Here is an 11204-nt window from a genome sequence, read left to right on the forward strand (position 1 = left end):
AATCTTGTGCGATGTCCTAAACTGCTGGGATAATCACACAACAATACGTGCCGTAGCCTGCACGTCTGCTAATGACACGTGCGATTCGCGAACTAAAGACTCCTTTGAACTGATTCCATTTATGAATGGTTAAAACAACTGATCTGTCCAACACTGAACTCACGAGACGTCTGAATCGGTGTATAACAAATCGGTAACACTTTACAATAGTTCAATTTATTAAACTCTAGTTAACTACATTAGTTAACATTAACTATTAATAAACTGCATTTCTACAGCATTTATTAATCTTTGTTAATTTAATCATTAATAGTAGCCTTATTGAAATCAAAAGATGTATTTGTTAACCTTAGTTATCCTAATGCACTGTGAAGTAACATGAACAAACAATGAACAGCTGTATTTTTTTATTAACTAAGATTAACAAAGATTAATAAATACAGTAACAAATGTAATGCTCATGGTTCGTGTTAGTTAGCCTAATGCATTAACTAATGTTAAATCAAACCACATTTATTCAGAACACCTCTTAAAGGGATAGTTCACCCAAAAATGAAAATTCTGTCAGTATTTACTCACCCTCATGTTGTTCAAACCCCGTAAGACCTTCATCTTCGGAACACGAATTAAGATATTTTTGATGAAATCTGAGAGCTGGATCACTCAACAATTATTCTCGTCGCTTGATAAATTTAAGATTGAGCCACTGTAGTCACTTGGACTATTTTAACGATGTCTTTAATAACTTTTTGGGGCTGGCAAGTTTCAATCCCTGAAGAAGCATATGGAGGAGTGATCCAGCTCTCAGATTTCATCAAAAATATCTTAATTCGTGTTCCGAAGATGAACGAAGGTCTTACGGGGTTGGAACAACATGAGGGTGAGTAAATACTGACAGAATTTTCATTTTTGGGTGAACTATCCCTTTAAGATGAGAATGTAAGTGTGCATACTTCATTTATTTTTAGTAAGAGTGGTTAGGAAGATTTAACCTTAATAAACTACAGTATTTTCAGGTTATTTATATGACAATATGAAAAAAACGTACAAAAAAAAAACTCTGAGTCTAGACTATACAGTGAGATGAAACCAGAAAAAAAGTGCAAATTAAGTTGTTGTTAGCTAGCTGCTAATTGTATTCGATTGTATATGGTAGAAAATTATTAAAATAAACTTTTTAATGCTACTTTTTTATTCTTGTTTTTGATATTGATATACCCAGTGGTGGAAAGAGTACTGAAAAAACATACTCAAGTAAAAGTAGCATTATATTCCAAAAAATTTAGTGTGAGTAGAGTAAAAAGTACTTGTCCAAAAAACTACTTGAGTAAGAGTAAAAAAGTAGCTTATTTAAAAGTACTCATGAGTAGTGAGTAGTGAGTACTGAGCTGCGGATTCTACCCCTTACAATAAACACTGTGCACTACAATTTATAAATTTAAAAAAAATTGTACATACTGTAATTCACATTATATTTTGTTCTTTGTTAGAAATATTGAAGAATATCTATCATCCATCTTTTTAAAATGTATCAAATAGAGAGATTAAAAAATACCCAATTTCTCTCCAAAACGGTATCAATGTTAGTGTTTTGATAAATGAGAATCACTAATATTATCAGATTACCTCACCTAATGCACTGAAAAAGGCTAAGATAGTGAGCTAACACTAATTACACACTTTAATTCCATGATATTAAATATGTTACAATTTAAATGTAAATGCACATTGTTCTAGAAGGGTGGCATCATCCCTTACATTTTACACGGCTACATTTACTCACATTGTAATGCTGATAATATAATTTGTAAGGAAAATTGTGCATTAAATAGGGAAGTTATATCCAGGAAACTTTTACAAAAGAAACAAACAGACAGACACACACACACACACAGACACACAAATGCATGTATCTTTGTAGTCTCGGTGAAGGTGTTTTATCAGCAGCATCCACACACACACACACACACACACACACAAAAAAGTTCAACATGAAAAATGTTTTTGCGCAAGTGCACTTGCCAAATGAAGACGGATTGTAATGGATCAATCAAAAAACGTTGTTTATTAACGAGCTGTAGTCACGCACTGACAGAAATGCAGTTCAAGTTAACGCCATGGTTCATAGAGTACACTGATTCTGAATCTGGCGGCATGGCGAGCGCGAGACGCGGCAGTGCACAGATCGTGACGCGCGACTCTCTATAATGTGATTTTGAAGTAAATGGGAGCGGGAATTCACCGCATTATGAACTCGTCACGCAATACCCCCAGCCTCAGACCAAATGTTAGGCCATTTAGACAGCCCAGCCTGTATAAATATCATATTAAGCAGAAATGTGAAATGTACCTTATTAGAGGATTGATATCTGGATTGATGCGTGAAGAATGCACTTCCACAGCAGTCACGAGTAACAGCAGGAATAGGCGGTTAAAGTTGTCTATGCTTAATTTGATTTGATGACAGTCACGAGACCGCTTACTCAATCCAATCACGTTGATGGATAAAAATAAAATACATTTAAAACAAGCATGTAACGAGTAACGACCACAAACAGAAGGAAAATAGCGGAGAAAAAGTACCGATACATCACTTAAAATGTACTCAAGTAAAAGTAAAATTACAAAAATTTTAAACTACTCAAAAAAGTACAATTTCTGAAAAAAACTACTTAATTACAGTAACGTGAGTATTTGTAATTCGTTACTTCACACCCCTGGATATACCATAATAATAATTTTTTTGGCAAAGAAGGATTTTATCTTACCAAGCTATGAAGTACAGTGTTAAAATCACAGCTTAAAAAAAAAAAAAAAAACCAGGCCAAGAAAGGATGACAGTGTCCATCGGCCACCACCGAAAACCAATACATTTTAAGCGCGAGAGCTTGGTTAAACAAGGAGAGAGTGACATGCACAAAAAACGCAGGGACAAGGGTGTGGAAAACAAATCAGGTTCGATTATTAAGGCTTTTAATCACCAGAATTCTGCTGGTCGTTCCACTCTACTGGCAGAGCTAAACGTCAAATTTGGTGGGTGCTCCTAAATTTTTGCTGGTGCTCCTAACTTTTTGAAGTTGGGAGCACCAGTGCTACCAAGTAAAAAAGTTAATTTCGAACCCTGACCTAGAGACTCAAAATAGTTAGTTTGGCAGCTCAGTGAAAAAAAAAAATAATAATGATAGACAGTATAATTGTTCTTTAAATAAAAAAAGTATTTACCTACACCTTATTCTCGTTTAAAATCATTTACATAATATATGTGAATGTATATGGAGCATGATAAAAAGCTGAGCTTGAAATTGTGGCGTTAAAGGCGACGCGAGCCGAGGAAACATCTGGGTGCACCTACATTTTGTACTGGTGCACCTAAATAAAAAAGATAGACGCACCAGTGCAACCAAGGCAAAAACTTAGTCTGGAGCCCTAAGCAATCGTTTAAAAACCTACAAGTTAGTTGAGGCCTTCCAACGTTATAATATACAAAATGAAAAATGATATTACTCCTGGAATTTGCTAAAGATTACAATGTTGTGTTCGGGACATTTTGACAGTGAGGACTTTCTTTTTCACAAAAATGTTAATGCTATCAAAATTGACTAAAACTTACTGACTTCGCTCACACAGGGAAAACTAATCCCCAATATAAATAAAGAAATAAATAAATATATACGGTATATATAAACACCAGTCTTTTTTTTTTTTTTTTTTTTTTTTACTTTTGGGGGGGATTTCTTTCAACTTGTTTCACTTGGTGTTCCCGCTCAAAAATGACTGGCCTACAAAAAACAGCTTATAAATCTCTTGGTATGCTATATTAATCACCAAATATTGGATTCAATCTTTTGGTCAACTTATTTTCTTTCAATTAGTAGATATTTATTTTCAATTGTATTTCTTTTGATCTCAGCAATATTTGGTGAAAATATAGCATAACAAGTGATTTACAAGCCATTTTTAAAAGGCTGGTCATTTTTGACCAGTGCAGCACAAGGTTTAATAGTGTTGTTGAATTCTTCATGTTTTTTAGATGAACTTAAAAAGTTAGGCTAGTTCTTTCATCAATTACTCACCATAATGTAGTTCCAAATCCATAAGACTTTTGTTCATCTTCAATCTTCAAGGTCGTAAAAGAAATCCATATGAATCAAGCTGTTAAATCCAAGTGTTCTGAAGAGACATGATCGCTTTATATGATGAACATGAACATGCTTGTGTGAGAAGATCAATATTCATAGAAGCCTAAATTAAATCTGTTAATCCTATAAAGCGATCGAGTCCCTTCAAAATATAGGATTTAAAAGCTAAATCCATATAGAATAGTTTTATGATCTCTTTATTAGTCTTATGGGTTTGGAACGACATGAGGGTGAGTAAATGATCATTTTTGTGTGAACTAGATGACAGTACAAGTAATCTAAACATGCATGCTCATTTCCCCTGTTTTTACATTAAATGATCAATATTAATATCAATATTGGCTGACACTGATTAAAAAAAAAAATATCTAGAATCAGTTGATAAACAATATGAAACATATCTTGCATCTCAAGAACAGACCAGCACATTATTCAGAATTTCTCCTTTTGTGTTCAACAGAAGGAAAAAAAAATCAAAATGATAAATGATCATATAAACTCTGGACAAAAACTTTCAAGCTGTAACGCAGTGTTTATTAGCCCAAAACAATTAGTCGGTTTTTGTCCAAAAAGACATTCTAGTCTGGTAAAAGAACTAAAAATAAATACTACAGTACCGGTCAAAATTTGGAAACTTTACTATTTTTAATGTTTTTGAAAGAAGTCTCTTATGCTCATCAAGCCTGTATTTATTTATCAAAAACACAGAAAAAAAACACTAACTTTGTGAAATTTTATTTATTTAAAATAACGGTTACATACTGTATTTTAACATATAATTTATTTCTGTGATGCAATGCTGAAATTCATTAGCCATTACTCCAGTCTTCAGTGTCAGATGATCCAGAAATCATTCTAATATGATGCTTTATTATCAATGTTGGAAACTGTTGTGCTGCTTAATATTTTTTTAACGTGGTACTTTTTTCAGGATTCATTGATGAATAACAAGTTCAAAACAGCATTTATTCAAAATATAAATCATTTCTAACATTATAATATTTACTATCACTTTATTTTCACATCCTTGTTTTCACTTTTAAATTTCACATCCTTGCTGAACAAAAGTATTAATTTCTTTCAAAAGAAAGAAAGAAAGAAAAAAATTACCGACCCCAAACATTTGAATGGCAGAGTATATTATTACAAAAGATTTATATTTTGAATAAGCGCTGTTCTTATATAAAACTTTTTATTCAAAGAATCTAGATATTAGAATGATTTTTGAAGGATCATGTGACACTGAAGACTGGAGTAATGATGATACTGAAAGTACAGCTTCAGAAAGAAATCATATTTTAAAGTAAAGACCATTATTTTAAATTGTAATAATATTTCACAATATTACTGTATTTTTTATCAAATAAATGAAGTCTTGATGAGCATAAGCGACTGCTTTCAAAAACATTAAAAATAGTAATTTCCAAACTTTTGACCGGTACTGTATAAACTAATATATATATATATATATATATATATATATATATATATATATAGCCTACACACACACACATTTGGGAGGGTTAGTCTACTTTAAAAAATGTATTCCATTACAGTTACAAATTGCTTAATTAAAAAAGTATTCAGTAACGTAATCCAAGCATAGTGTAATCTGATTACGGTTTTTTGACGTAACGTAACGAATTCGAGTTAACAGATTTTAGTATCATGAGTAACGCAGTTACATGAATTCCGTTACTCCCCAACCCTGTAAAAACTCTTGAACACACAGTCCTGTAGAACAATGCTGTCTGACCACATACATAACCCATATAAATTCTGTATTATGGTTTAGATCAGTGACCAGATTTGCACAGCATTTCTTTCCCAAACACCTGCAACAACCAGCATTTATGTTCCTATAGCAGACTGAAGCCATCAAGGCACACAGAACAAGCCCCAACAATCTGATCAGTACAAAATCAGATGTTGACAGTGTTTTAGGGACAGTGCATTTGAGGTAACAAAGCCGATCACAACAAGTGCACTGACTGAACTCACCTCTCACCAACCGGAGAATCCAGTTTCAGGCACTTGATGGCCACGGTGGTGCGCCAGTCGCTGTGCAGCGCCCTGAACACCGTCCCGAAGCCTCCTTTACTGATGAAGTGCAGGTCCGTTAGTTTCCGATACGGGATCACCGGTAAGGTGCTGGTGAGACTGCAGATGTTGACGCAGCCGGCGTGCTCCATGTTTCTGGATATTGTGAGATGAAACGGGCCCGTTCAGCTTTAACAGAAAGGGGAACCGAGAACGCGCTTCTACTGCTGAAAACCCTCACAGAGAGAGAAAAGAGCGCGCATGTTCTGATAGTCTGCTTACTAGATCACCCAGAGATTGGTGCATCTGCTTGACTAAATTATTATAGATCCTTGTTAAAAGTGTCACTGAATAAGATGGGAAGAAATTATTCCTACAGCTCGCGCTTGGAGACACGCCCCCAGTCCGAACAACGTAATTCACACCACGCCATAAAACAAACGGGAAACTAACCACAAAAAAATCACTTTAAATCAGTGGAGTTTGAGATTTAGCGGTGACGAAACGAGGTTATAATGTGCGAATGCGCTCGTCAAATGTTTCGCAGGTGTGTGAATTATGAGCGAGTCGGACTGAAAACCGCGAAGGCGACGCTATGTTATTTTTTTTGTAACCACCCGTCTAGTCCAGCCCTGACCTGAATGGACAGATCAACTGTCCAATCGCATAAATCACTAACAGCCAATCCTGGCGCAGAGGGCGGGATTTCTTGGAATACAGGTGGGGAAAAAATCAACTGTGACTTCAACTTCCGGGTGTCAGAGGGTTCACATTTAATCGGATTTGATTATTATAAAACACATTTTTTTGCCACATTTACTAGACCTGACCAGTGTGTGGCGTGAAGTAATCCATTTTTTTTTTCAATTTTAAGTCTAGGATATATTAAAGGGATAATTCATCCAAACATGAAAATGTTGTCATTAACTCAACCTCAACCTTTTTCCAAACTTGTATGAGTTTCTTTCTTCTGCTCTACTCAAATATATTTTAAAATGATATTGGTAACTAGACATTTGACGGCACCCATTGAGTTCCATAGTAGCCTATTTTATTTATTTGTTATAATAGTTATCAATAATAATCCAGAAATCATTCAATATAATAATAATTAAATTATGTTTTGCCGACCATGTTTTTAAAAGTAAGGCTATTTGAACTTGACCCAACGCAAAGAGCAAGACGTCATTCTGATGTTTGTGTAGTTCATGTTTTGACCCACAGGATAAATAGGTGATTCCATTATTATGTAAGGAGGGAATTCCCAAGAGTTTTTTCCCCCTCACAAACAATATGGCCCTGCATTCAGTCTATAAAAAAAGAGAGAGTGACTTTACAGAAATGTATGCTGACATACAACACAAATTGACTCCTGAGATACATCATTGCCTGTGGTTCTGGGTTTCAGTAATGATAACAACAAACAGTCATGCAGCGGATGGAGCTGATTGTCCTGGTAACTTGAAGCGTTTTGCTCTTGGCACTATAGGGGATTATTTCTTATTCTGTCAAAGTCACCATGAAATCAAAATTCACTATTTCTTTAAATGGAATATTGCAGTATTTATTATAAATGTTTTATCCATGCATTATAATTTTTTAAATGATGTGCCCCTGTAATCTTTTATCAAAATAACTTCTCCCTCTTGCAGCTCATCTCTTCTCTTCTCTGATGATGTGTTTACTGGCGCAAGGGCGGGACAACCTGTCAATCACATGACATCACAGCAAAAGCAAACCACAACGATCCACTCAATTGCCCATGGACAAAATCAAGTCCCACCCTATATTTGTTCTCATGGTATGGGGTTCCGTTTGTGCCAAAAATGAGTCGACTGCTTTGTGCTTTGTACTATACATTTGTCCATGACAACAGTCATTGCCTATTTGTTCAGATTAATTAGTATGTGTTGATGTGTATGTTCTCTGTTTATGTCATTTTGCTCTGTCGTCTGGTTCCGACATCTATCTAGATGTCGTCTTGTTCTGTCATCTTAACTGTCGTCTCTTTCTGTCATTTGGTTCTGTCGCCTTGTACTGTCGTCTGGTTCTGTTATCTGAACTGAACTGTCATCTGGTTCTGTCTCCACGTCGTCTGGTTCTGTCATCTGATCTGTACTGTCGTCTTGTTCTGTCATCTGGTTCCGTAATCTTAAAGGGATAGTTCACCCAAAAGTTTAAATTGTGTCATACTTACTCACCCTCAGGTTGTTCCAAACACAAAAGAAGACATTTGAAAGAATATGGGTGACCAAATAGTTGATGGACACCAGTGGAAGTCAATGGGGTCCATCAACTATTTGGTTACCATTATTCTTTCAAATGTCTTCTTTTGTGTTCTTCAGTTGTGGCTCCACACAACTTTTTGGTTACAAATATTCTTCAAAATATATTGTGTTCAGCAGAAGAAAGAAACTCGGGGGTTTTTACGGGTTTTTGGAAAAACTTGATGGTGAGTAAGTATGACACAATTTTACATTTTTGGTGAACTATCCCTTTAAGACGACGGAACCAGATGACAGAAAGAGAGGACAGTTCAGTAAAGATGACAGAACCAAATGACAGACATCTAAAGACGACATCTAGATAGATGACTGAACCAGACGACAGAGCAAGATGACATGAACAGAGTACATACACATCAACATATACTAATTTATCTGAATAATTAGGCAATGACTGTTGACAATGACAAATGTATAGTAGGCTACAAAGCACTAAGCAGTCGTTTTGGCTCAAATGGAACCCCATACCTGGAAGCCGTTTTACATCACAACAGAAGAACACATCGCAATTTCTGTTTCATGCCATATCATTTAGAAATATCATTCATTATTGCCTAAATTATTATTTCCTTTTAAAAAACAGACTCAACAAGAGGAAAGCATATTCTCTGATATTAATGCAATGTGTACATCACACATTATTTTGTTTTCTTTCATTAAAAAGTAACTGGAAAAAACAATGAGATTAAGAAAACATTATTAAATTATTGTAATTTTTTACGGGTTTAACAAAGCAAAATAGAAATCTTTCCAAGCCCCTGTAACCTGCATAAATAGCACATGTGGTTGGGAATCAGTGCAGTAAACAGAGGGCTAACAACATACTTCACTTCAAGGCATAATTGGGGAAGTATGCAAAGTAACATTTGAAATGTATCACCTATGGCAGTTTATACTTCATGTTTATTGTTAAATGTTGTTTTGAGAACTAAATACAGATGTTGCTGGAAATGCTTTCTATTCACAGAAGAAATAAAACCCCTACAGACCAATTCCATGTCATATATTTCAAATAAGCATCCAATGGGCATTGTGAAATCAGGTACATAATGCTAACTAATGTAATTATGTAAACGATTATATATATATATATATATATATATATATATATATTATCAGCTGGATCCATATCATACATACACTATACACTGACTTTCAATAGTCAAAATATCATATGATAAAAAAAGAAATCGAAATTAATTGATTTATATTAAAATAACTTCTCTTTTTCTTCTCAAGCAAAGGGGCATGAAAATTAAATTTCTGGTTTGTTTTGGCTACATTTTGACTTAATATGCATAGAAATAAATTTATATATAAAACACGAATAGGAAATATATATACAAAAAAAAGAACTCACTACCATCTGCTGGTGATTTTAATAACCACCTCAAGTCTTAATCGCGCCATCTAGTGCCGCAGTGGGATCACTCGTATATCCTGATGGATTACAGCAGCCATAGAGAATGCGTGAAATTTCCACTTTCCATCAGCAAAATGCAAAAGAAAGACACACAGCCATTTGGGAAAACGTATTTTTCAGGTGTTGTGAAATTAGTGCTAAAGTTATTACATTTCAGGCAGGAAAAATATGGTAGTAGGCCTATTTATTTCCACATTAATAAAAGGCCTAACTATGTCACAAAGTGTTCTTTTGATACTTTATTATTGTTTTTCTTAGACCAATGCTCAAAAGTAGATACATTTACACTCTAACAAGGTATAGGGGACTTTTTACCACAACATGTTGGTACTATGTAACTTTTGTCCCTCTAGCGATTAAAAAACAAAACTGCATGCATTCTGTGGAAGAACATTGTTTTGGTTGTGCTTCGGCTCTCAGTGACTGCGGATTAATATGACCATTAGATTATGATTTACACACTCTATAAAACAATGGGTTAAAAACCACCCAATTCTTAACCCAAGGGCTGGGTATATAGGACAGAACACATGTTGGGTTAATTTTACCCAGCAAATTAGGTTGTTTATTTAACCCAGCATAATGGGTTGATTCATTTTTACTATAATACTAGCTTATTTTTTACTTCACATGAATTAATGTTTTATTTTATTTTAATACTCCGCAACCACTGGTTTGCATGATAACATGATAATTCCTTTATTTATTTATTTTTTATCATATTTTACAGTGTAGCATATTTTATATCATTTTTAATATATATTGTCTTGATTCAAACTTGTTTAACAAATATAAGAAGTAAAAATTAAACGGTAACATTGCATTTTACAGTACGTGCACTTTCAATGTACTTGCAGTGTTCTTACCACAAAAGTAATGAGTAGTGTAAGGTAACTACATGGGTTAAGTTAAGGTTTAGGGGTAGGTTCAGGGTTAGTACCTACACTGTAAAGAATGATTTTTTGGTAAGGTAAATACTACTGAAAAAAAAAACAATGTAATTTACAAGAAAAAGTTAGTTCAGGCAAGAATTTAAAAAAAAAACTAAGTAATTTCCGTATCAGTACTTAATTCAAGCAAGTAGAAATGAAAGCGTAAATATCAACTCAACAAAATTAAGTAAAAATTACTCAACTTTTCTGATACTGGTGTTCCCATCATGCACTGGACCTTGCATAATTAATGAGGTTCATTTTTCACTGGTTTCCAGCTGTATTTAAACTGTTTCATCATCGCTTTTGTTGTCAGGATTAGTAACTTGCCATGTTGTGACATTTCGAGTAAATTTTCTGCTCAAAATGACACATTCAAACACAA

General features: G+C 34.3%; 1 protein-coding gene across 2 annotated transcripts in view; it reads right to left on the bottom strand.

The window, feature by feature from the left end:
- Positions 1-6839, bottom strand: part of ripk2 (receptor-interacting serine-threonine kinase 2) — a 34394-nt gene extending 27555 nt beyond the window's left edge. The window contains exons 1-2 of one of the 2 annotated variants that reach the window (XM_077203474.1): positions 6141-6790; positions 4074-4170 (exon numbers count right to left, since the gene is read on the bottom strand). Coding sequence is in view for 1 of the 2 variants with exons in the window: in XM_077203382.1 (XP_077059497.1) it covers positions 6141-6331 (191 nt within the window). In the remaining variant the exon portion in view is untranslated. Of the gene's footprint in view, positions 1-4073; positions 4171-6140 lie in introns of both variants that reach the window. The other variant, XM_077203382.1, reaches the window with a different exon arrangement.
- Positions 6840-11204: the final 4365 nt, after the last annotated feature.

The sequence above is a fragment of the Siphateles boraxobius genome, unplaced genomic scaffold (assembly GCF_051911475.1).
Source record: "Siphateles boraxobius isolate OS27281-9 unplaced genomic scaffold, OSU_SipBor_1 1, whole genome shotgun sequence".
In the NCBI taxonomy this organism is placed as follows: domain Eukaryota; kingdom Metazoa; phylum Chordata; class Actinopteri; order Cypriniformes; family Leuciscidae; genus Siphateles; species Siphateles boraxobius.